We start from the raw sequence: 27313 nt of genomic DNA on the forward strand, positions 1-27313 counted from the left end.
TCAGGTGGACACCCCAGAAGGTGTCCTGGACCCCTGCGAGCTCCCAGGTGAGTATATCTGACGCAGACTGGGACAGGGGGTGCATTTGCTTTATTGCTTATGTTGCATATTCAAACAAATACAATAAACCCCGTTTTAAAAAATGTAAGGCACATAAAAGCCTCTGTGCAGGTTCCGTATTATTTTTAAATTCCTAATGGCTAATAAAAGTATTTCCACTATAGACCTGGAGCTATCTAGAAATGCACATGATGAATTTTTTGCATGCAGGATATCTGAAACATTATCATATCTTACCTCATGGCACAACTGAACAGTCTCAAATCAAATGTCTGTATGTGAATAATGATTACAACTATTGTTACATTTGCAAAAACCTTATCAGCTTATCCACGTATATACAGTCGGGTCCCCAAATGTTAATTATATAAAATCTAAAGGAAGAACAGTATCTAGCTGCATCTGTGTCCCATTTCCTTAAAGGGAGATTTGGCATTTTTAGTCTTCCTTCCATAAGTCATGTTGCTATTTGCAAAGGCCAGTGCTATACGATGCTGAAGACCATGGACAGATACTGTTCATATGACACCTGAATCCAGCCGTCCTGATCCGTATCGTAACGCCTGAATATATCGGTCAACCTCTGGGAAAGAAACAACAGGCATTTAGATCTTGATATTTAGTAAACAGAAGGAACGAAACATATTTGGTAAGAAGACATTTAAGAACCAAAGTCACCCATGTCTCCAGACACCCCCAACTCTGACGGAAACCAGGGCAGGAAGGCATGGGTGGGTATCCCTGACCACCCTCAGGCCTGCCCATCATGGAGAATGCTGCGGTCTGGAGGGACAGCAAAGGGTGGGAGGGTGAATACAGGAAGCTGGTCAAGAGGTCAAGGAGTGGGCTGTAGGCCCAACTCACTGATACACCAGAGCCCCGGGGCCTGGCTGAGCCCTCTAGTCCCAGGCCCTGGTTTCCCAAGGGGTCCAGTGGTGAGCCTGGGTCCTCCCTTCCTTCTCTAAGACCAACTTCGTGGGGGCTCTTCCTTGAACGCTCACCTCTGCTCTGGCTACTTGCCACTCAGGTCACAGGGAAACCAGCCCTGACTCGGGCCCCTCCCTTACACCCAGCAGGTGAAGGCCCAGACACACAACATGGAAGGGTAGGTCTCCCTGTACCAGCCTCAGGGTCCCTCCTGCCCACCCCACCCATAGGGCTCCACCCTAGTCTGTTCACAGCTTGATCCCCCCACAGCAGGTTAGGAGCAGAGGAGAGAGCCCTGCACCCAACAGCAGGGACAATTAGATGAGTGCCACCCCAGGTGAGGGGTGCTGGACAACCACAGTAGGCCTGAGGAATCACAGGTGACAAAAGGATGCAGGCAGAATGCAATTCCCCAGGACAGGAGAAGAAAACAGTGCCCAGGTTCATCATGAGAGCAGGCTGGAGCCCGGCCCTCTGGCGGCAGGTTAGACGGGGTGCCTGACACAGCTGACTGTCCACTCGGGCTTTAGCCGGAGCATCCCAGAACACGTGAGACACTAACGTCAAACCAACTACAAAAACACCAGCAGCACGTAACTCTGGCTTAAAGAACAATGGGCAATTCTTCTTTGTACTTTAATTGTATTTTCCCAAGATTTCTACAAATTTTCGTGTTCTTTTGTAAAAAAATCATTTTTAAAAAGCCTGTCTCTTTTTGTAGAAAGGCAGATGAAGGAAAACATTTTTGAGGATATTTTACCTGTGGCCTGCAGCTTTTCGTTTACATTCCCCACCTCTGTCCAGTGTTTAGAGTCACTCGGGAAGGGTGGGTGGGACCAGGGACTGGCAATCAGGCCTCCAGCTCAGCATGGAGCCAGGGGGCAGCGGCTGCTGCAAGACAGACTCCTCCTGGCTGGCCTGTCCTCAGCCTAGAGGGTGTGCGGAGGCACTGGGCAAGCTTCTCATGGGACTCAGATCACGTTACCTCAGCTAAAGAAAGCCTACACTCGATGACCTTTGCTTAAGAAGAAAGGATCAGATGTTTACTTACGGGACATAACCTCAAATGAAAACCCTAACCTTAGAGTAATTTAGATGCAGACAATGATGAGACTTTTACGTCTTTTTCTAAAGTGTTCAGATGACACTGCCAATGGGGTGGGATGAGATGGGGTAAGGCTCTCCCCATTTCAGAGAGCCAAGATGCAAATGTTAACAGACCTGGCTCTCCAATGAGGCCTTGAACAGGGACTGGGCTTTTCCCAGACTCATTGTATTTAGCAGGCCACAGAAATTTCACTTTTACTGACCTAGCATTCTAATGGGAAAAAAAACCCAAGAATGTTTCTCAAAATTCCAGTGGACACTAAAGCTGACAAGATGTAACCCCAACCTAGATTCAAACTACAAGGACTTCTCTTCATGAAAAAAACATCTGCCTTCCACAAATGGAATCTGTGTCAGAGTTAAGGGCTGGGGGGTGTTAGGATCATGGAGGTATGACATCAAACTGTCCACCAGCTGGTAAACTGCTGAATCTGAGCGATGGGCACACGAGTCCATCATTCTTTTGTCTCTTTTTAATTTGTCATAATAAAAAGCTGGTAAACTGCTGAATCTGAGCGATGGGCACACGAGTCCATCATTCTTTTGTCTCTTTTTAATTTGTCATAATAAAAACTCTGAAAGCTATCTAAGAGTTTATCAGTTCACTGCATGTCTAAGCTTAAATCTAGGTAACTGATCCCTACCTAGAGACAGGAGCAGGGGGGCCTGTGTGGGCACAGCAGGGCAGGCTCGATTACTCCTGCCCTCTGTCTCTGGAAAGGACGCTCAAGGTCTGCACTTGTCTCTCTCAGAGGTAAAGGAGCAAGGCCGTAGGAGGGAGATGTGAGGTGCCGGGGTCAGCGGGATTCACGAGCTCCGCCCAAAGCTGCTTGGCTCTGACACCCGAATGAGGCGCCAGGTCCTGTCTTGGAACTTCCCTCACACAGAAAGGCAGGGCACAGTAAAGATCACAACAGAAAATCTACCCATTTCCTCAGAATGAAAATACAACAAAAATACCAGAGTATACATGTAAATAGCCCACTCGATTTAGAAAACACGATCTCATTTGAAGGGACTGCTCTATAATACAGCCGACCCTTGAACGCAGGGTTAGGGGCAATGAACCCTGGAGCAGTCAAAATCCACATATAACTGTGATGCCCCAAAATGTAACTACTAACAGCGTACTGTTGACCAAGAGTCTTACCAATTAACAGTCAATGAACACTTACTTTGTACGTTGTATGTATTATGTACATATTCTTACAGTAAAGTAAGCTAGAAAAAAAATGTTAAGAAAATTGTAAGGAAAATACATTTTCAGCACTATACCATACCTATCAAAAAAAAGTCTGCCTATGAATGACCTGCATAGTTGGGCCGTGTGCTGTTCAAGGGTCAGCGGTATTTCCACAGGGAGAAAGAGCACTACGGGCCATACCTCCGTATAACAGAGTAACATCTCTCCACAGACAAGACTAACTTTTATAAGCCCCGGAAACTGACTTTACTCCATTAAACCGCTAATTCCAGAATGGCACCTCCCTCTTCCTCTGCTTTCGAGGATACTCCCTGCCTGCTCCACCGCTCCACTCATGGTGAGCCCCCATGGAACCCCCATTACCTGCAAGACGATGCAGCCCTGGATGAAGTCGTCAAATGCGATCTGCCCCCGTCCTTGTCTGTCGAACTTGCGAATGAGGATGTCGTGAAACTGGTCAGAGAGCCGGTACCCTTGAAGAGAAGAATGAGGATGAACAGAGGGCCAGGAGAGTGGACATTCCCATCAACATCCACGTCCTCCTTCCAAAAGGCCCCATAGCCTCTGACATCAGGTGATAACAAATGACTGAGGCTGGGGTGGGAGACTCAAGGCGCAAAATCATTCACATGCACTCTGGGAACGAAGCCATCATTCTGCTATGCGCCCCGCCTACAGTCCCATGAGTGGCCGACATGAAGACCACCCCCTCTTTCTGGAAGGGTGAGTGTTACCCGGAGGCCAGCGCTGCCAGGCGCAGCAGGTCATTAATGTGAGCTCACTCGTTCACATCAAGTATACTCACCCCATAGTGCTGCACCCCAAAAATCACCCCATAGGGCAGCCCAGCTTTGTTGTGAAGTTTTCGTTTTACAAGTGGTTTCATTTTGCATCTGAAAGATTATATCACTGAAGGCTTCCAAATAAAAAAAATGTAAAGGCAGGGAAGTAGCAGATTCATTGATGGGTACTCCCCTGAATAAATCAGCACACCGACATTAGGAAATGAAAGATTACAAGGAGCAAGGCAGCCTCGTAAAGTTCACAACCACTCAAGGGTCATCAAATGGTTTCTCTTCAGACTGAACAAATGTTATGACAAAGAGTCCCTGATGCCACCTTCAACTTAATGAATGTCTTGGAAAGGTCTCCAGCAGGGAGGTGGTTCTGAAGACGCGGGGACACAGCGGCCACTCGCCTGTGGGACACCCCTTGAGGCCACTCTAAACAAGGATACCTACTTCCCTCCTAAACCCACTACCTGTGTGACTGTGGTGTCCTTATTTATTCAGGAGACAAGATCCAGGGGCCATTTTTAGTGGGTTTCCATCCTGTTGGAATCATTGTGAGGATATATGTACACCTATCACCTGAGTGAATTTCATAGTTAATAACTTGTAGAAACACTTACTTTTCTAAAAAAAAGATTCAAACATGCACACACATGACAGTACCTTCCAGAGTGGTCAGCATACTCTATCCATCTGTGACTTAAATCCAGGGCCCCCTTCCCTGCCAGCTGAGTAGAAGACAGGATCCCTGACTTAAAAAAAAAAAAAAGACAACAGGTCCTGGATGGGGGTCACACCCCCAGCCCCTCTGAGTCTCCTCTCCTCACACCTGGCACCTGTGCCTGTGGACAGGTAAGGAACAGGCCCAGGCTGGTAAGGGCTGAGCTCATCCGAGGCGTAGATCGCAGATGATAGCCATCACTGTGGCAGTCTCCCGCCCAGACATAAACATACAGGATGGCTCTCCACAATCTCTGCAGACCATGTAAGCAAGTTCTATCATCCCTGGGATTAGCTTCCAATTTCCCCAGTCCTCAATATTATTGTAGCGAGAACAAAACCAACAGAAGTCAGACTAGAAAAATGAATGATGAACAAACTATAAAAGAGACATTTACATAAGAAGCAAAATCTGAGAGCAGACTCTTCTCTAAGAATTTCCTTCAGTGAAAATCCATGTCACGATAACCCCACCCTCATAAATTAAGAGGATGTGCCTCCTGGAAATGCAAATCAAAACCACAATGAGGTGGCTCATACCTGTCAGAAGGGCCGGTATCAAAAAGACTAGAAATGCTACATGTTGGCAAGGATGTGGAGACAAGAAACCCTCGTGCACTGTTGGTGTCAATGTGGGCTGGTGCAGCCACCCTTGGAATCAGTATGGACGTTCCTCAAAAAGTTAAAAATAGCTACCACGTGATCCAATAATCGCACTACTGGGTATTTACCCAAAGAAAACAAACACACTGATATGAAAAGATATCTGCAACCCCACAGGCACTGCAGCATTATCTACAATAGCCAGGATATGGAAGCAGCCCAAGTAACGGACTGATGGATGGATAAAGAGGTAGTGCACACACGCACCGGAATATTAGACAGCCGTAAAAAAGGATGAGACTTTGCCATTGGCGACAATATGGATGGACCTAGAGTGCATTATGCTAAATGAATTAAGTCAGAGAAAGACAAATACCAGACAATCTCACTTATATGTGGAATCTAAAAATAAAACAAATGAACAAATAAAACAGAAACAGACTCCTAAGTACAGAGAACCGGTGGTGACCAGAGAGGAGGGGGTAGGGGGATGGGTGAAATCGGTGAAGGGGATTAAGAAGTACAAATCTCAGATTATAAAATAAGTAAGTCCAGGGATGAAAAATACAGCCTAGGGAACAGAGTCAATAATACTGTGACGGGGGCGCCTGGGTGCTCAGTCGTTGAGTGTCTGCCTTCGGCTCAGGTCATGGTCCCAGGGTCCTGGGATCAAGTCCCTCATCAGGCTCCCTGCTCGGCGGGAAGCCTGCTTCTCCCTCTCCCACTCCCCCTGCTTGTGTTCCCTCCCTCGCTGTGTCTCTCTCTGTCAAATAAATAAAATCTTTAAAAAAAAAATAATTCTGTGACAACGCTATATGGTGAAAGATGGCAACTACATAGTCGTGGTGAGCGCTGAGTAAAGGAGAGCGCAGTCGAATCTCTATGTTGTATGCCTGAAACTAACATAACATTTATGTCAACTATACTTCATTTAAATGGAAAAAAGAAAAAGAGGTGCCCTCTGTGTGCAGCTCCCCTGGCTTGTGACCCTGGTCAGCATTAGCCCCTGTTGGACCTGAGGTGCTGGCCACAGGGCCACACCCTGACCTTAGGAGAGTGAGGTTCTCTCCTGACAACTAACACGCACAGGACTGTTAGTTGTATGGGAGGGACGGTGGCAGCCCTCCTTAGAGTGGTCCTGGGCTGGAAGGAGCTGGAGGCCTGGCTGGCCTGAAGATCCCACGAGTCACCAACCGCCTATTCCCAGCACCCCCCTATGACAGCACATCTTCACAAACCTGGATGCTAACCGGTAACTACTCTCCAAGGGACAGACCCGGAACAGGGCACCAACCCGTGTCTATAACCAGCCAATGGCATGAAAAGGGTGGGGGCTGCTTGAGGACCTGCTGGGACCCTAACGCAAATGAGCTACTAATTTTTAGGGTGGGTCCACGGCACTGATTTGGTGAGCAAACATCCACACCTTCCAGGGACGCAGAATAAAGCATGTTGGGCTAACACCGCACAGGTCTGCTATGGCTTCAGGGTCATGGAGGTCATGTGGCAGTCGCTTGTGGTCAGGAGCTAGTTGACGCTGGGACACAACAGAGGACAAAGCAAATGCAGCACCACGTTGGTAATGGCTGAGATGAGTGACAAGTGAATGGAGGGCCCTACATTTTGATAACATTTCATCAGAAAGCACTGAGCTGGTGGAGGGAGAGGGGGTGGAGGGAGAGGGAGCTGCCCGTACCTGACGACCTTCCCCACCAAGGGGGCACTGCACTGTGTGGGGTGAACTCCTCATACACTTCCTTACTTCCAGCTCTCTCTACCTGGTGCACAGCGCATATTAGCCGTGACTTTAAAAAAGGACTACGTGAGCTATCCTAGCTGGCAGGTGGGCCTGGGAGAGTGACCCAGTGCAGTCAGGGCTGAACAGGAATCTTTGCTTCAGTTACTACTGAAAATCTTCTAAAATCATTAATATGTGAAAAGGATAACAATGTCCCTTTTTGGTAGAAGGCCTCAGAAATCAAGAACCAATCACAGGAACAGACTTGTTAGAACAACTAACGAAATGCTGTAGCAGAGTATTTACTTTCTCCAGAAAACATCTGGAAGTCAGGTAGGGGCCCAGCGTCAACTAGCTCCTGACCACAAGCGACTGCCACATGACCTCCACGACCCTGAAGCCATCCATAGCAGGGACTCGGAGGCCAGAGAGGCCAGGGCACTGCCCACCTCAGAGCTCCCACCGTGGGCTCTAAGGACCCAATGGGCCACTGGCACGAAGGAAAGAGAGGGCTCTGGGCCTGACAACATTAGAAAGTACCGTGTTCCCTGACACCTGAGGTCACTTGTCTGGATGTAATTCACAGGACCCAGGTTCCTCCCAAGCGGTCCTCGGCCCAGTCAGGCCTCCAGCTCCTTCCAGCCCCAGGACCACTCTCTGTAGAGGGCTGCCACCATCCCTTCCATACGGCCCTACCCGTTCCCCAGTCTAAGGGCAGAGCAAAGTCAGCTGGGTTCCCAGTCTCAACGCAGAGAACCTGAGGTCCTGCCCTAATCTCGACCCACACTTAGTGAGTGAGTTGAGAACACAAACTTCCTGTGGAGTCCCAGAACCTCTAGCTGGACATCACAGGAATTCATAAGGAAAGAAAGAGAAAGAGGAGACAGTCATAAAGTGCATGCCCAAAGGAAAAAGGGGAGAAGGGGCAGAAGTTAACAACACGTCAACATGAGAATTAAGATGTACTTTGTATTACTAAAGCTCAAAATACCTACAAGTTCATTAGTACATTATAATAACATAGTACATTATAGAAAAAATAGTACATTAGAAACTAACTTGCCTGATTTTTTTTCTAGACGGTATTCATAAGCAGTCTTTCAAGCAAAATGTAGCAGGAGTTTTGTAATAGGGCCCCAGTAACCAGAGGGGCTGAGTGAGATCATCCCAAACACACCAGAATCTGGGTGTAACTCCCACAAGCCTTGGACAAGTCTTCCATGTAAGTATTCCCTCCACACACACAAAACCCCAACTCCCTCTCAGACCCACACACCAGCATCAGAAGGCCCACTGACCCACCCTGGAAAGGCTGGGCAGACACTCCTGGTGGCACGGCACACCTGGGCTGACATGCACTTGAGAATGGGAGCCTGAACGCCTAGCAACGCTGTGCCTGAGGCAAGCAACTGGTATTGCCACTTACAGAATCATCTCCTACAAGTATCTGATCATCTTGCTGTGTGTTGTGATGTATCATGAATTATAAGCTGCTGGACATTTTATTTTCCCTTATTCACGTGAAACTGTTTCCAAAGCCATCACATTCTCAATGTGCATGTCACATCACTCCATTTCACAAATGATAAACGATTGCATAGCCCGTATCTCATTTTGGATGGAAAAAAACACATAAAGTCTCCAAGTCAGATATAAGCCTTCATGATATAAATAATATCAAAGTATAAATCCGTATGATGTCAACAAAAATTTCATAGTTAAAAAAAATCAGTAAATTGAAGGGCATCTGGGTAGCTCAGTGGGTTAAGCATCCGACTCTTGATTTCATCTCAGGTCATGATCTCAGGGTAGTGGGAATGATCCCCAAGTCAGTCTCTGCGCCGGGTGTGGAGCCTGCTTAAGATTTTGCTCTCCCTCGCCCTCTGCCCCTCCCCCACTCTCAAAAAAAATCAATAAATTGACCAAAGTAAAAAAAGTTAATGACATCAAAACGGCCTCCAAAATGAAATATGCTACACAATCAAGATAAGTGAATTACCAAAACCTGAGAGTGCTTGCTTGAGCTCGTTCTTGTCAATCATCCCAGAGTTGTCCCTGTCATAGGTGCGGAAGACGTTCTGCCAGTCTGTGATGTACTTCCAGACGCCAGTGAACTCACTGAAGTTCACGCCAGCCTTGTTCTCTCGGTCAAACATGGCTGAGACAGAAAGGAACGTGAGTGGTACACAGTAGCTGGTATCTCAAGGTTAGTTGGCAAGCAGCTCAATCCCAGCACAGCCACTCCCACACTTCTCTCAGGGCCAGCCCCGTGCTTAGTCAGCAGATGCCCAAGTGTTGCTAAGAAATGCTCATTCGTTGATGGGAGGGCTGGATCTCCTCTGCTGGGTGGTTACCCAGCCACAGCCCCTAAACCACCTGAGACAGACACGAGGCACACAGTAAAGAAAGTGCAAGAAAACACACCCGCAGAGACACAACAGAAATAATACTTGACAAGGAAGTAGCCTCTACAGAAACATGATGCCTGGAGGGTGCTCTTGCTTTGTCAGGAAGAAACGGATGTTCAGAGTGAAGTAGCCACCTTCAGTGAGAAAAAGACTCTACTCACTTTAGATTTTTGTTTTTTTCAGTAAGACCTGCTTTTCGTTAAAAAAATCAGCCTAAGGGTGCCTGGATGGCTCAGTCGGTTAAGCCTCCCAACTCTTGATTTCAGCTCAGGTCATGATCTCAGGGTCATGGGATCTAGCTGTGTTGAGCTCCGCACTCAGCGGAGAGTCTGCTTCTCTCCTTCTCTCTCTCTCCCCCAAATAAATACATACATACATACATCAATCAATCTTTGAAAAAGAAAAAAAAATGAGCCTAATTCCAGGTCCAAATATGAAAGAATCTATAACTGCATTTACATATAATGGCAAAATGGCGAAAAACATACAAAAACAGTCTGTACTTCTGCTACCAAGAAAATGACAAATCACTTGGTCCCTTTCACGTAAAGAAGCCAGTATAAGACTGAAACAGGAGTGCTCTTGGTTGCTCAGAAGTACACTGTAATTCAGTGAAAGCTCACGTAAGGGAAAAATCAGGTCAGAAACTGAGCATCAGTGTTTCCGCCAGTCAACAACCATGCAAGATATGGACGGTATGTGAAACGTGCTGGTCCTGTATGTACATGAACTCTTCAGAACCGGGAACTCAAGCTGAAGTGCTCGGCCAGGAGGGCAGGGTGAGGGGGGCAAGGCAGAAAGCACAACCTGCATCCAAGCAGGACAGGAGTCTGCCTGCACCTTTACTTACATATGATTGACCTGACAGTCACTGGATTAAATGGAGTCCATGTGCCTGAAAATAAATGACAGGAAACAGTCAGAGAAAATAGTTTTCACAGCAAGCTCTAAGATTCTAATCTGTAACATCAGTAGCTAACGACAGTAACTTGCGGTTCAAGGAAGACCTTCGGACCACGGTTCTCAGCAGGGACATAGTTCCCAGGGGACATTTTTGGTTGCCATGACCACTGGGGGCTGTAAGCATGTCATTGATTGGGTCCGGTCCTGTACTGTGCAGGAGTCCCTCAGGCCCCAACAGACATACATCCAAAGCTGTTCATAATGACATGAGGCCGGGGGCTCGCTCTCGTTTACTACATAAACAAGATATGGTTTTATAGTATTTCTTTTCTTTTCTTTCTTTCTTTTTTTTACAGTGTGGATCCCAACAAGGGGCCTGAACTCACGACCCTGAGAATCAAGACCTGAGCTGAGATCAAGCGTCAGACGCACACAACCGACTGAGCCACCCAGGTGCTCCTGGTTTTACAGCATTTTAATATACACTCTATTTTCCAGGAATGCAGCAACCAGGCGAGTTGAGAAGTATACTCAAAAACATACCATAAAACCATGCCATAAAAATTTTCTCCTAAAATTATAGTCTGAGCATATTATTTTCATTGAGAGTGTGATTCACTTCAGAATCATAATGGGGATATTCAGGGCGCCTGGGTGGCTCAGCGGTTAAGCGTCTGCCTTCGGCTCAGGTCGAGATCCCAGGGTCCTGGAATCGAGTCCCGCATCGGGCTCCCTGCTCAGCAGGAAGCCTGCTTCTGCCTCTCCTACTCCCTCTGCTTGTGTTCCCTCTCTCGCTGTCTCTCTCTCTGTCAAATAAATAAATACAATCTTTAAAAAAAATAATAATGGGGATATTATCAGATATTTGTTATAAAGGGGATTGTTGAATCTGATAGAACCATTTATCAACTGGTAATGAAATGTTCACTAGATACCTTCATGCCTCAAAATCTGTTTTCAGGATAATTTATACCACTATCAATTTTTATACTCACTAAAAAGAAGTGTAAAACTATTTTTAATGTGGAGGGAAAGCAGTGTCTCTCCCCACATCCCACTTATATAAAACCTCATATTTTCTTCTATATATAAAACTATTCCCCCCCCCACCCCGAGATCTATCCCCTGACCTCACATAAAGTGACCTTTTGCTCAAGTTTGAGGCCTACTTGGATGTGGGTGGTGGGCAGGAGAGTCTGAAGGGTACCACCCCTTACACTCTACCACACTGGGCTTCCCACCACAGCTCTAGAGGGCCATGCCCTCTAGTCAGGGCTCATGCACATGCTTCTCTACACCTCAAGTGTGGCCTCCCAACACATGCACACCCTTCACCACTCACCTCTCCTGTAAGCCAGAGGAAAAATGTGTCCCCAGGAGAGCTTTCCCTGAGTGCCCCACATTCCCCCCAACCCCTACACATGGGGGCTAGATAAGCATCTTCTGCAGGCCTCAAGACATTTGGGGAGGGAGGGTGGGCAGAAACCTGTATATAAAGCTATTAGGAAAGGTATTATTGAAAACTATGTTACAAAGAACCCAACAGAAAGGAAAATTCTAAACACGGAGAGGGTTACTTCTTTGCTGTTTGTTTTTCCCTTCTTCACACCTAGCTGCTGCAAGCACTGAACTGCTCTTCCACAGGAGACAGCCCAAAGGCTCCCCAGGAACCCAATGCACCTGTTGGAGCCTTTCCCTGGCCCTCGTTTCCTGTCTTCCCTCCACCTGATACAGGCTGATGAGCCCTCAATGAGTGAAAGTGAAGGCAGCCTCCACAGTCCATCCTGACTGTGAGCAGAAGCATCATGGGGCCGTCTCTGCAAATGACTTGGCCAGGGAAGTTTGAAATAAAAGCAACACAAGTACAACAGTTAAGTAATGTAGAAATATGCACATCTGCCATGGTGAGGGCCTGGTGCCACCTGGACAGGCATGCATGGAATGCCCAGAGGGAGTGCAGCCCTGAGGTGACCCAGGGGAACCAGCACCCACGGGGGAGGATTCTGAGGATGGCAGGGGTCCCAGGCTCAGAAGAGAAATAGGTCATCCTGAGCTGAGTCAAGGATGGAGGGAGGCTGCCCTCTGGCACGAGACCCACAGGTTTTCTGCAGGGCTGCTGTGCAAGGGAAGGTGGAGGCAGGCTCCTCCGCTCATCCTTCTTGTTATACCCCAAATGGGGCCAGACTCTCCAAAGAAACCAAGGGATAGATAGGCGGAGCAAGATGGCGGAGGAGTAGGAGACCTGGATTTCATCTGGTCTCAGGAATTCAGCTGAATAGGGATCAAACCATTCTGAACACCTAGGAACTAAACAGGAGATCAAAGATAAGAATACTAACAACACTCTGAACAAAAAAGCGACCACTTTCTGGAAGGTAGGACGTGCGGAGAAGTGAATCCGAGGCGATATTCGGGAGGATAGACGCGGGGGAGGGGGCCTCCGTCAGCCGCTTCTGGCGAGTGGTGGAGCCGGGAGCACAAAATCGGAACTTTTAGAACTCGGCTCCGCTGAGGGACGTCGCTCCAGTGGCTAAGTGGGGGGGCGGGGGGTGAAATCCTCGCGGGACAGTGTGGTCTCAGGACCCTCGGGGTCACAGAAAGACCGGGGATGCCTGAGTGCGGCAGAGCTCCCAGGTATTGGAGCGGGGAAGCCGGCTGCAGAGACGGAGCCGAGGCGCGGGCTCTCAGCTCGGGGTTGCCATAAACTGTGATCCGCGGCCCAGTCGGGCCACTGCTCCTCCAGCAGGGACCCAACAGACGGCAGAGCCGGGGAGACTCCCCTCCCTCCCCCGGGAGGAGCGGCGCGGGAGCGCACCGCAGGGATCTGCTGGGTTTGGAGACGCCACACGGGGTCAGGTGCCAGAGATAGAAACGCTCGGTCACAGGCCGGGTGAGCACGGAGTGCGGCCGGAGACCGGGGACACGGGAGTGACTGCTTTTCTCCGGGGGCGCACTGAGGAGCAGGGCCCCGAGTTCTCGGCTCCTCCGGGCGGAGATTGGGAGGCCACCATTTTCGCCCTGGTCCTCCAAAGCTGTACCGAGAGCTTGCAGGGAACAAAAGCTCCTGAGAGCAAACCCGAGCAGCTTGCTTAGCCCGGACCGACAAGGGCGGGGCAATTCCGCCTCCGGCAAAGACCTTTGGGAACCACGGCAACAGGCCCCTCCCCCAGAAGATCAGCACGAACAGCCAGCGAGCCAAGACCAAGTTTACCGATCAAGGAGAACGGGAGAACTCCAGCGCTAGGGGAATACTGCACATAGAATTCATGGCTTTTTTTACCATAATTCATTAGTTTTTCAAAGTTAATTTTTTTAACTGTTTTTTTTTTTAATTTTTCTCTCTTCCCTTTTTCAAACATCTTATCAATCCCTTTTTTAAAAAACATTTATTTTTCATTTTTAGAGTCATATTTTTATCCCTTCATAGTAGTTACCCTTATTTTTGCCATATATATATAAGTTGTTCTCTCTTTAAAATTTTGAGACACAATTTCTTCTAATAGATTAAAATATACCCTAAATCACTAGTGTATGGCTTTGTTCTATTCTCCTGCCTGATCACATTCTCTCCCTTTTTTTTTCTTTTTAAATCTTCTTCTTTCTTTTTAAAAAACAACTTCTTATTTTATCAATTCCTTTTATAAAGTCTTTTATAATTTTCATCTTTACAGTCATCTGCCATCCCTTCATTGTATCAACCCTTATTTTGTACATATATAAGTCTTTCTTCCTTTAAAATTTTAGCAGGCACTTTCTTCTAACAGACCAAAATATGCCCAAAAGCTAGTGTGTGGCACTGATCTACGCACTAGCCTGATCATATTTGATCATATTCTGTTTTTTTTTGTTTTTATCTTTTTCTTTTTCCTTTTTTTTTTTTCCTCTCTTCTTTCTTTCCCTTTCTTGTCCCCTGGTTTCAGGTCTTTTCTGATTTGTATAGAGTATATTTGCTGGAGACATTGTTAACCTGTTAGCATTGTGTTCTCTCATTCATCTGTTCTCCTCTGGACAAAATGACAAGACGAAAAAAATCACCTCAGCAAAAAGAACAAGAGGTAGTACCATCTGCCAGGGACCTACTCAATACGGACATTAGTACGATGTCGGACTTAGAGTTCAGAATCATGACTTTAAAGATACTAGCTGGGCTTGAAAAAAGCGTGGAAGTTATTAGAAAAACCCTTTCTGGAGAAATAAAAGAACTAAAATCTAACCAAGTCGAAATCAAAAAGGCTATTAATGAGGTGCAATCAAAAATGGGGGCACTAACTGCTAGGATAAATGAGGCAGAAAAAAGAATCAGCGATATAGAAGACCAAATGATGGAAAATAAAGAGGCTGAGAAAAAGAGAGATAAACAACTACAGGATCACGAGGGCAGAATTCGAGAGATAAGCGATACCATAAGATGAAACAACATTAGAATAATTGGGACCCAGAAGAAGAAGAAAGAGGGAGAGAGGCAGAAGGTATATTGGAGCAAATAATAGCAGAGAACTTCCCTAATGTGAGGAAGGAAACAGGCATCAAAATCCAGGAGGCACAGAGAACCCCTCTCAAAATCAATAAAAATAGGTCAACACCCCGACATCTAAGAGTAAAACTTATGAGTCTCAGAGACAAAGAGAAAATCCTGAAAGCAGCTCGGGAGAAGAGATATGTAACCTACAATGGTAGAAACATTAGATTGGCAACAGACCTATCCACAGAGACCTGGCAGGCCAGAAAGGACTGGCATATCTTCAGAGCACTAAACGAGAAAAATATGCAGCCAAGAATACTATATCCAGCTAGGCTGTCATTGAAAATGGAGAGATAAAAAGCTTCCAGGACAAACAAAAACTAAAGGAATTTGCAAACACAAAACCCGCCCTACAAGAAATATTGAAAGAGGTCCTCTAAGCAAAAAGAGAGCCTAAAAGCAGCATAGATCAGAAAGGAACACAGACAATATACAGTAACAGTCACCTTACAGGCAATACAATGGCACTAAATTCATACCTTTCAATAATTACCCTGAATGTAAATGGGCTCAGTGCCCCAATCAAAAGACACAGGCTATCAGATTGGATTAAAAAACAAGACCCATCAATATGCTGTCTGCAAGAGACTCATTTTAGACCCAAAGACACACCCAGATTGAAAGTGAGGGGGTGGAAAACCATTTACCATGCTAATGGACACCAAAAGAAAGCTGGGGTGCCAATCCTTATATCAGACAAATTAGATTTTAAAACAAAGACTGTAATAAGAGATGAAGAAGGACACTATATCCTACTTAAAGGGTCTATCCAACAAGAAGATCTAACAGTTGTAGATATCTGTGCCCCTAATGTGGGAGCAGCCAATTATATAAGGCAATTAATAACAAAAGCAAAGAAACACATTGACAACAATACAATAATAGTGGGGGACTTTAACATCCCCCTAACTGAAATGGACAGATCATCTAAGCAAAAGATCAACAAGGAAATAAAGACTTTAAATGACACACTGGACCAAATGGACTTCATAGACATATTCAGAACATTCCATCCCAAAGCAACAGAATACACATTCTTCTCTAGTGCCCATGCAACATTCTCCAGAATTGATCACATCCTAGGTCACAAATCAGGTCTCAACCGGTACCAAAAGATTGGGATTATTCCCTGCATATTTTCAGACCACAATGCTTTGAAACTAGAACTCAATCACAAGAGGAAAGTCGGAAAGAACTCAAATACATGGAGGCTAAAGAGCATCCTACTAAAGAATGAATGGGTCAACCAGGAAATTAAACAAGAATTAAAAAAATTCATGGAAACCAATGAAAATGAAAACACAACTGTTCAAAATCTTTGGGATACAGCAAAGGCAGTCCTGAGAGGAAAGTATATAGCAATACAAGCCTTTCTCAAGAAACAAGAAAGGTCTCAAATACACAACCTAACCCTACACCTAAAGGAACTGGAGGAGGAACAGCAAATAAAGTCTAAACCCAGCAGGAGAAGAGAAGTAATAAAGATCAGAGCAGAAATCAACGAAATAGAAACAAAAAGAACAGTAGAACAGATCAACGAAACTAGGAGCTGGTTCTTTGAAAGAATTAACAAGATTGATAAAACCCTGGCCAGACTTATCAAAAAGAAAAGAGAAATGACCCAAATCAACAAAATCATGAATGAAAGAGGAGAGATCACAACCAACACCAAAGAAAGACAGACAATTATAAGAACATATTATGAGCAACTCTATGCCAGCAAATTAGACAACCTGGAAGAAATGGGTGCATTCCTAGAGATGTATCAACTACCAAAATTGAACCAGGAAGAAATAGAAAACCTGAACAGACCTATAACCACTAAGGAAATTGAATCAGTCATCAAAAATCTCCCAACAAACAAAAGCCCAGGGCCAGATGGCTTCCCAGGGGAATTCTATCAGACATTTAAAGAAGAATACCTATTCTCCTGAAACTGTTCCAAAAACTGGAAATGGAAGGAAAACTTCCAAACTCATTTTATGAGGCCACCATTACCTTGATCCCCAAACCAGACAAAGACCCCATCAAAAAGAATTACAGACCAATATCCTTGATGAACATGGATGCAAAAATTCTCCCCAAAATACTAGCCAATAGGATCCAACAGTACATTAAAAGGATTATTCACCATGACCAAGTGGGATTTATCCCTGGGCTGCAAGGCTGGTTCAACATCCACAATCAATCAACGTGATACAATACATTAACAAAAGAATAAACAAGAATCATATGATCCTCTCAATAGATGCAGAAAAAGCATTTGACAAAGTACAGCATCCTTTCTTGATCAAAACTCTTCAGAGTATAGGGATAGCGGGTACATACCTCAATATCATAAAAGCCATCTATGAAAAACCTACAGCGAATGTCATTCTCAACGGTAAAAAGCTGAGAGCTTTTCCCCTAAGGTCAGGAACGCGGCAGGGATGTCCACTCTCACCACTGCTATTCAACATAGGATTAGAAGTCCTAGCCACAGCAATCAGACAACAAAAAGAAATCAAAGGCATCCAAATCGGCAAAGAGGAAGTCAAACTCTCACTCTTTGCAGATGATATGATACTGTATGTGGAAAACCCAAAAGACTCCACCCCAAAACTGCTAGAACTCATACAGGAATTCAGTCAAGTAGCAGGCTATAAAATCAATGCACAGAAATCAGTGGCATTCCTATACACCAACAACAAGACAGAAGAGAGACAAATCAAGGAGTCAATCCCATTTACAATTGCACCCAAAACCATAAGATACCTAGGAATAAATTTAACTAAAGAGGCAAAGGATCTGTACTCAGAAAACTATAAAATACTCATGAAAGAAATTGAAGAAGACACAAAGAAATGGAAAAACGTTCTATGCTCATGGATTGGAAGAACAAACATTGTGAAGATGTCAACGCTACCTAGAGCAATCTACACATTCAATGCAATCCCCATCAAAATACCATCCACCTTTTTCAAAGAAATGGAACAAATAATCCTAAAATTTGTATGGAACCAGAAGAGACCCCGAATAGCCAGAGGAATATTGAAAAAGAAAAGCAAAGCTGGCGGCATCACAATTCCGGACTTCCAGCTCTATTACAAAGCTGTCATCATCAAGACAGTATGGTACTGGCACAAAAACAGACACATAGATCAATGGAACAGAATAGAGAGCCCAGAAATGGACCCTCAACTCTACGGTCAACTCATCTTTGACAAAGCAGGAAAGAATGTCCAATGGAAAAAAGACAGTCTCTTCAACAAATGGTGTTGGGAAAATTGGACAGCCACATGCAGAATGAAACTGGACCATTCTTTACACCACACCCCAAAATAGACTCCAAATGGTTGAAAGACCTAAACGTGAGACAGGAGTCCATCAAAATCCTAAAGGAGAACACAGGCAGCAACCTCTTCGACCTCAGCCACAGCAACTTCTTCCTAGAAACATCACCAAAGGCAAGGGAAGCAAGGGCAAAAATGAACTACTGGGATTTCATCAAGATAAAAAGCTTTTGCACAGCAAAAGAAACAGTCCACAAAACCAAAAGACAACCGACAGAATGGGAGAAAATATTTGCAAATGACATATCAGATAAAGGGCTAGTATCCAAAATGTATAAAGAACTTATCAAACTCAACAACCAAAGAACAAATAATCCAATCAAGAAATGGGCAGAAGACATGAACAGACATTTTTCCAAAGAAGACATCCAAATGGCCAACAGACACATGAAAAAGTGCTCAACATCGCTCGGCATCAGGGAAATCCAAATCAAAACCTCAATGAGATACCACCTCACACCCGTCAGAATGGCTAAAATTAACAAGTCAGGAAACGACAGATGTTGGCCGGGATGTGGAGAAAGGGGAACCCTCCTACACTGTTGGTGGGAATGCAAGCTGGTGCAACCACTCTGGAAAAAGGTATGGAGGTTCCTCAAAAAGTTGAAAATAGAGCTACCATCCGATCCAGCAATTGCACTACTGGGTATTTACCCCAAAGATACAAATGTAGGGATCCAAAGGGGTACATGCACCCCGATGTTTACAGCAGCAATGTCCATAATAGCCAAACTGTGGAAAGAGCCAAGATGTCCACTGACAGATGAATGGATAAAGAAGATGTGGTATATATACACAATGGAATATTATGCAGCCATCAAAAGGAATGAGATCTTGCCATTTGCAACGACGTGGATGGAACTGGAGGGTGTTATGCTGAGTGAAATAAGTCAATCAGAGAAAGACATGTATCCTATGACCTCACTGATATGAGGAATTCTTAATCTCAGGAAACAAACTGAGGGTTGCTGGAGTGGTGGGGGGGTGGGAGGGATGGGGTGGCTGGGTGATAGACATTGGGGAGGGTATGTGCTATGGTGAGCACTGTGAATTGTACAAGACTGATGAATCACGGATCTGTACTTCTGAAACAAATAATGCAATATATGTTAAGAAAAAAAAAAGAAGATAGCAGGAGGGGAAGAATGAAGGGGAGTAAGTCGGAGGGGAAGACGAACCATGAGAGAGGATGGACTCTGAAAAACAAACTGAGGGTTCTAGAGGGGAGGGGGGTGGGGGAATGGGTAAGCCTGGTGATGGGTATTAAAGAGGGCACATTCTGCGTGGAGCACTGGGTGTTATGCACAAACAATGAATCATGGAATACTACATCAAAAACTAATGATGTAATGTATGGTGATTAACATAACAATAAAAAATTATTAAAAAAAAAAGAAACTAAGGGATAATAACAGCCAACAGTTAACTGACTAGTTATCACGTACAGGTCCTGTGGCCTGGTTCTCAGAATGAACATCAAAGCTCAACAACTCACAGCGAAGCCAAAATACTACAACATGCAGACATTTAATATCTCAAATATATTACACGTTATATAAACCTGAGTGTCAGTCTGAAAATCTAAGTAGTTTATAAAAGTTTTCTGTAAGAAAACAGTACAGTGCAAATAACCAATATTTAACACAGCTCGCTGAAAACAGAGGGTACATTATACCCCCAGGTAGACTTTTTTCACAAGCCCTACATCCCCAGTTACCCTCTATCCCAGATTTTCTTGGCCAACCCTAATTTCAAACATTCCTGTCTGCTTTTCCCAGACACGAACATGTTTGGATGTCAGAACCACTCATCTTGAGAGATTTCTTGTCAGATTTTTACTTAGAAATTATATGATCACTGGACCTAGAAGTCCTGCTTTTAATTTCCTCTCAGAGAACTAAAGAAAACAGAAACCTGATTTTCCATGTGAATTTAGGACACTTTTTTCACCCATAATTTGAGAACAGTGCCAAAGGCTTAAGAAGCAATCCTAAGCAAATGATGACAGTCTAGGGAACCATCTACAGTTGTAGAGGTAGAGACAGTCCCCATCAGGATGCTCTATCATTTTCCCACTTAACCCTCAAGCACACAAATAATTGCAGGAATCCCCATTCTCAAAGGGGAAAAAAAACCTACTCTGCTCTGTGATAATGTATTGTTTTTATACTCTCCAAAGAGTTTTCTTTCTTGAAATTATGTCCTGTTAACCACAAGCTTAAATTTTGGCTTCAGTGAGTGGTTAAGGGTTAAGACTTCATGACATTTGCACAATTGAGATACCTAACTACTTAGAATCTTTTGGGGCAAAAATAATAAATAAAATTTAAAAATAAATAAAAAATAAAAATCAGACTTTTTAAAATGTCATCACTGGTGATGTCTTTCCACTTTACTTCATCAGACCAGGAACTCCCAGCCCCTCTGGGCTTTTCTACACAAGAGGAGATGTAGCAAGTCCTGCAGGGCTGGGCACACAGCACTGGCATTCAATGCACAGAATTTGCAAGACTTTGGTGCCTCTTCAGGTTCAGCAAAATTCCACACTTTCCCAGTTTTCTTCAATTACAGCTTCAAATAGCACAACTAGAAATATGGCCTTTCTGAAAAGCAATCTAAATACTGATCAACAGCATTAATGATGCCTATACCCCCTGATGTGATAAATGTCACTTCTAAAAACTGGTTCTATGAAATTTGGGGTCAAATTACTACAGTATTTACATTAATGAAAATTAGAAACAATCTAAATGACTTAAGTGAAACACTGTAAAACTCAATCCCGGTAGATACATTGTCTCCCAGTTCTGTACCAGGTAGATGCAGGATCTGGTGGACTGGGGCTTGGCTCAAGGAGGAAAAGGATCTAAAGTTCCAGTCTTCCTATTTTCACATCCAAAGAAACTGGGGCCAGAAGTGCGATACACCCAAGGTTACAGGGTAACTTGTCAGTAAAGCCAGGTCCACCAAATCCCAACTTTCTTTTGTTTCTATCTGAAACTCTGGCTGGGCATGTTTCTGGACAAAGCAGACAGGACAGGCTGTACTAGGGTTCCTCAAGGACTCCTTCAGGCTCCATGACTCACTAAGACTCCAATACTCAGTCAGTTTGTTACAATGAAAGGACAGAGTAAAATCAATAGGGGGAAAAGGCACCAGAAGTCCACTGGACACCAGTACCGCCCAGGACGTGCTTACTCCTTCAGCTACGAGTTGTGAGGACACAGGCCAAATACTGTCCACTAGGGAAGCTCCCACGTCTAGAGTCCAGGGCTTCTCTTGGGAAGTCCATCATGGAAGCTCCAGATACCCAGAGGGAAAGCAGGTGTTTGCCATAAATCCTACTATTAGTATCAACTATCCAGGCAAACAGCTATCACACACCTCGAGGCCCTTGGTGGACAAAACACTCTTCTCAGTCAAAACGCCACAGGAGGCAGCCAGCCATAAAGCCCTTCCTGGGAAGGAGCAGACTCTGAGCCATCCAGGCCTGCTGGGCGAGTCCTTCCCCACACACAAGCAGAAGGAAGCTGAAGGTAAATCTCTAAAGCAGCAAACACCCTTACCCACAAAACTGGGCCTGTGGGGGCAGGAGCACTGATGGGATCAGAAGCACGGTCTGCGGGGAACTAACTGTCGCTTATATGGTCTGATTTCCCTCATTTTCTCTTAAGATGGGATCCCCAAGAGAGCTAGAACTCTTTTGATAAAAATACCTTAAGAAGAATATATGGATTATTTTTAGAGTGCAGCTAAAAAATGTCTCCACAAAATACCTACATAGGTTATGTGAAGGCAAACCTGCACAAGCACAAAACAGACATGAGCAAAATTAAATTCTCCTGTAATTCCAAGAAATGTCATGCAAGTTAAAAAAAAAAAGGTACCAAACTGAGATAGTTTATGACATGTCATTTCAAAAGAAGGCAAGAGAACAGTCTTCTTCCGTCTTTCTTCATACCTATTAACTACACACCTTCCTGAGAGCAGTCAACTTTAGAAGCTTTCCTATGGAATAAAGTCTTATAAAGGACTCAGTGGATGGGACCCACAAGTACTCTTTCAGGATGGTTTCAACGACATTTTCGCAGAGAGTGCGCGCGCACACACACACACACACACACACACACAGATTTAAAGTGAGAAACCATGCAAGTCTGAAACTTCAGTTTTCCCACCAGTAACAGACTAAGTAAACCAACGTCCTGAAATAGCCTAATATTCCAGTTCTAATATGAAAACAGAAGCCCATTCCTGGGAGAACAATTAGAAGTCAAAATAATGTCAATTGCATTAGCTCTCGGAAGTCAAGGGGAGCGGAGAGGACCACGACGGGCCCACCCAGTGGCCAGTTTCCGTGCACACACTACACCCCTGCACAGGAGCCCAGCCTGGCCTCCTTCAGGAAGTGGCCGTTCTAGTGGCAGAGGCAGCTACAACAGTGACCACACAGAGCAAGACCAGAGTGTCAAGGACACTACAGTGATGCCACAGTGGCTCAAGAGCAGGCATATCCCTCCAGGCAGAAAATCTGGAACTCGGGATGTACACGGCTTGAGCTTACATCAATGCAGAAGGAGCACCGAACCCATGCAAGGGGGTGGACACCACCATGGAGACAGGTGGGAAGACACTGGGGCTCAGCATGCTTTGAGTGCCTGTGAGCATAACATGAGCAGAAGCACTGAGGGGGACCAGCAACAGACATCTGGATTTAGATTCTGGCTCCACAACTTGAGAGCTATGAGGGGTAACTCACCTACTCTCGGGATCTGCATCATTAATAACCTGCTTTACTGCAGAAAGAACTTAAAGAAATTTATAAAGATATCCACGGTAGAACAAAAATGAATTAAATTGTAATTACGTTGGATGGGAAGAGGAAAGTAGGAGGATAAGAAAGCAAGGGATCTAAGACCAGGTCAGTAAAACTGACCTCTCAAAATTCTAAATTCATGCTAGTGGCAAGCCACCAACTTAAATTTTTTACCAGCTAATTTGAAGAGGAAAATGTAATTGGTTAAAAGATTCAGGGTTAATAAGATATAAATAAAACAAGACAAAATAGCCACCAGAGGTGTTTCGAACACCAGAGATACCATGCTCCCATGGAGAAGCGAGATGGCTGCTTCCTGGGCATCCCTGGCTCAGAGGGCGTGGTGGCTGCGGTGCCTGCCTCTCTCCAGCGTAACAGTGACTACCTGCTTCACGAGGCCAGTTCTTCCACGCCTCCACAAAGGCCACTGAGGCAGTCCCGACCAAACTTACTAGCTGGGTTAAACTAGGTACTGATTTCAAAGTATCTCAGCAACGGTGAACAAAACATCCTCTAGGCAATTGTTAAAACTCACTCTCTTCTAAACAGGTTCCTGGTGGGTATTCAGTAGTAGCTGAGTTCAAGATTATGTTCTGACAGAGTAAAGACCCCGTATGCTTTAACGACGAGCTGAACTAAGGGCAGCACTGCCACCCTCTCGTGAAAATACAGAAGCCTAACACTATAGGTCAGAATAGGTGCCGCCACCACACCCCCAGGGCTCCAACAACAATGCTGATTTGAGATTAGGTTTGTTACGTGCCCAGCACGGTGCCTACGTGCAACGGATGCTCAGTGAGTGGCAACTATCAACACCACCATCCCGAGCTGACCCCCTGGCCGTTAACAGTACTACTGCTATACTCCCAGCTGTGACAACACTGAACCGTGCTATGTGCCAGGCACTGTACCAAACACTCTCCATGCATTTTCTCCATCCACCCACCCAGAAAGGTCAAGTCCTTGCCCAAGGTCACATTCCTAGAACTGGTAGAGCCAGGATTTGAATCCAGACAGGAGCCCCCAGGGTGGACACCATCATGCTAATGAGGTCAGAGTGTGACCATCACTCCCAGTGGAGGTTTCACATAAACCCCAAACCTGGGTGGCACTCTCAAAACTTCAAGCAAACAGACAAAAAGATGTCCAAATGGACATGGGTCATGAATTGGTCCTCACTTACTGGAAAAGAACTCAAAAGGAATGCCTGCAAAGCATGACCCCTGAGGGCACTCTGACTGCAGTGGCCACCCTCTTTAACATATGATGTGAAAACATCTGTTTGGTCAACATTAGAAAGTTTTTTTGTTTTCTGAGAGAGAGAGAGTGAGGGTGCTTTCATGGGGGGTGGAGGGGCTTGATCTCACGACCCTGAGATCATGACCTCAGCCAACATCACGAGTCAGACATTTAACTGACTAAGCCACTCAGGTGCCCCAACACTTAGAAAGTTTTAAGCCAGATTTGCCAGATCACAGCCTGCTGGATTTCCGTTTGTTTTGGCATCTTTCCAGTAGTAACCCTGTCTTCTACTCCTCTAAGTGTAACTCAAGCTTTGGAGACACAAAAAATGGAAAGGGGTTAATAACAAGAGAAGAATCAAGAAGGCACAATCATCAAAGCAGAAGTAAAGAGATTTCTTAGTTTCCTGAACACAGCTACATAAATACACATGAAGTCATACACCAATACCTGCGGCCCAAGTGTTAAATACTGGAAAAAGAAGTCAGTACTGTCTACCGTTCTTTAGACATATTAATCTGCAAATACTAATCCTGCACTTCATGCAAATCATGACGCAATGACAAGACTAACACTAAATGTCTGGTATGTGCCCACAAGGAGGGCAACCAGCACTACTTCACAGTGCTGGCATCCTTACTCTTTCCAGAACATCAAACTGCTGCCCACTAATAAAAATGGGTCTTTTGACATCTTAGAATCAATCCCTTTTCTACCTTAAATGGCACACCTCTGGAAAGACAAGCTACAAATCTAAGAACCAGAAAAGGCAGTGGCATCTGAGGGATTCTTAAAAAGGGCAACATAGCCAGGTATTCAATGAAGTAAAAGGTCTCAAAGAGTACTTCCATGGATTAATTACGCTGAAACCAGCAAGATCAGAACTCCACGGAGAGCCCCCAACACACCGCCACACAAGAACTATGATCCTGTACCCCTGTCTGAACACCTAGTATTCCCCCACTGATAAGACCACCTTCCCACAATCCAACTGCCAGCGCCACACCTCCAACAACCCAATCACTTCCCCATGGTGCCCTAGCACCTTGATGATCCTCTCCAGAGAGGTCACAAAGATGGACGGACCTACCTAAGAAATTCAGTGATCTTCAACGTACCTTAAGTGTATCTGCTGTACAAAGCTAAGCTTCCTATCCTTCCCTAAAACCTGCACCCCAACCTCCATTTCTCAAGAAGCGCTTCCCTGCACTAGTCCTAGCTCAGCAAGGCACTTAGAGCAGGATATCACTTGGCAAAATAAATGAAAAGCACCTCCACCACATGCCAGTAATAATAGTTAGGCCTTAATAACTCCTCTGTACCTGGAAAAAGAAACTATTTACTACAGCTGGGTCAGGCTCAAAGTTCGGTAGAAGTCCTGAGGGCCAGGTCCCACTCACCATTGGATAGTGCTTGCTGAAGTTCGTTGTCCGATATCACCCCGCTCCTGTCTTTATCAACCCTACAAAATTAAGACCAGTTAAGCTGGTGATTAAAAGTGCAGAACAAGCAAAACATGGCAAACATAAACATTTAACTCTTGCGTTAATCCTGCATTCACCCTGGCATGCTCCCTCCCGCGGACCTTCCACTGTACTCGGCTAGGATGTCTCACCGCCGCATTCTGCTGCGGAATGAAACATCTGAGCGCCTTCTCTCCTCCTAAGCATACGCCACCTGCCAAAGTCCAAGGTGGTTCCCCAGAGACACCTAACCATTTTTGTCTCTCTCCCTGCACCTTCTCAGGCCTTTCTCCTTCGTTTTCCCTTGGCCAGTCTGAATTCCACCCACGCCAGTCTCTCCTTCCACAAACAGCAAAAAGACTGCCTCGGACAAGTCCTTCATGGCCATGAGTCACTCGAGTCTCTGTCACTCATTCACTTGGAAGGACGACTCCAGACGGAAGGCGCTGTGGTTACAGTCACCAGCTTCTCTCCCTGCCGCTGGCGATGCAACAGCGCTGCAGTGGTCTGTGTTTCTGTTCGCCTTAAGCAAGCATCCCCAGGAGACCCTCCAGGAGCAGCAAGCCCCTCAGCTGCGGGCTCTTGGCGTTGCAGGGGGAGGGGTGGAGGCCGCGACCCCTGAGCATCTGCAGCGGGCTCCGCACCTCCACAGGGCCCCGGCGGGAGGGAGGCGCCCAGGGGGCGGCAGCAGAGGGTTGGGGGTGTCGGGCAGGAGGCCGGGGAGAGATCTAAGGAGGCCAGGGTCGTGATGGGAGGAAGGGAAGCAGGAAGGAGGCAGAGGCTAGGCCCAAAGGAGCCAGGAAGGAGGCCGAGGGAAGACTGGAGAGAGCTGCAAGGAAGGAGGGGGTGGGGGTAGCGGGGGAGGCCGGAGCGAAGCCAGGAAGGAGGCCGGGGGAGGCCGGAGGGAAGCCAGGAAGGAGGCCGGGGGAGGCCGGAGGAGGCCGGAGGGAAGCCAGGAAGGAGGCCGGGGGAGGCCGGAGGAGGCCGGAGGGAAGCCAGGAAGGAGGCCGGGGGAGGCCGGAGGGAAGCCAGGAAGGAGGCCGGGGGAGGCCGGAGGGAAGCCAGGAAGGAGGCCGGGGGAGGCTGGAGGAGGCCGGAGGGAAGCCAGGAAGAAGGCCGGGGGAGGCCGGAGGAGGCCGGAGGGAAGCCAGGAAGGAGGCCGGGGGAGGCCGGAGGGAAGCCAGGAAGGAGGCCGGGGGAGGCCGGAGGGAAGCCAGGAAGGAGGCCGGGGAGGACAGAGCGGAGGCCGGCGGAGTCTCATAAGCGCCCGGGTGGCGCCGGGCCTCACCTCTGGAAAACGTTCCACAAGAAGCTCTGGTCGGGCAGCGCCGCGCCTCCAGCTGGGCCGGCCCCGGGGCCCGGGCGGTAGGAGTAGGCGGCCATGGGCCCAGGCGCACCGCTGGGCTGAGGTCCCCCCGGGAACGCGAGAGGCCCGGGGCGGCTCCACTTCCGCCTCTGCTGGGGCGGGGCCTGGCAC

At 46.2% G+C, this 27313-nt stretch overlaps 1 protein-coding gene across 3 annotated transcripts; it reads right to left on the reverse strand.

Moving 5' to 3' along the window:
• Positions 1-71: 71 nt before the first annotated feature.
• On the reverse strand, positions 72-27313 carry PDCD6 (programmed cell death 6). Of its 3 annotated transcripts, XM_028090001.2 has the most exons (7): positions 27125-27313; positions 25774-25835; positions 10409-10453; positions 9150-9308; positions 3662-3771; positions 3270-3315; positions 550-643 (listed from the first exon to the last, which is right to left on the reverse strand). In XM_028090001.2, the coding sequence occupies exons 1-6, from the start codon at positions 27217-27219 to the stop codon at positions 3301-3303; spliced, it is 486 nt and encodes a 161-aa protein (XP_027945802.1). In that variant the 5' UTR covers positions 27220-27313; the 3' UTR covers positions 550-643; positions 3270-3300. The 3 variants fall into 3 exon arrangements, with proteins under 3 accessions (XP_027945801.1, XP_027945800.1, XP_027945802.1); XM_028090000.2 differs by lacking the exon at positions 3270-3315 and having other exon boundaries at positions 72-643; positions 9156-9308; XM_028089999.2 differs by lacking the exon at positions 3270-3315 and having other exon boundaries at positions 72-643; positions 27125-27311.

This window comes from Eumetopias jubatus, unplaced genomic scaffold (assembly GCF_037043125.1).
Source record: "Eumetopias jubatus isolate StellerSeaLion01/CBP00866 unplaced genomic scaffold, mEumJub1_p1.0 scaffold_5, whole genome shotgun sequence".
In the NCBI taxonomy this organism is placed as follows: Eukaryota; Metazoa; Chordata; class Mammalia; order Carnivora; family Otariidae; genus Eumetopias; species Eumetopias jubatus.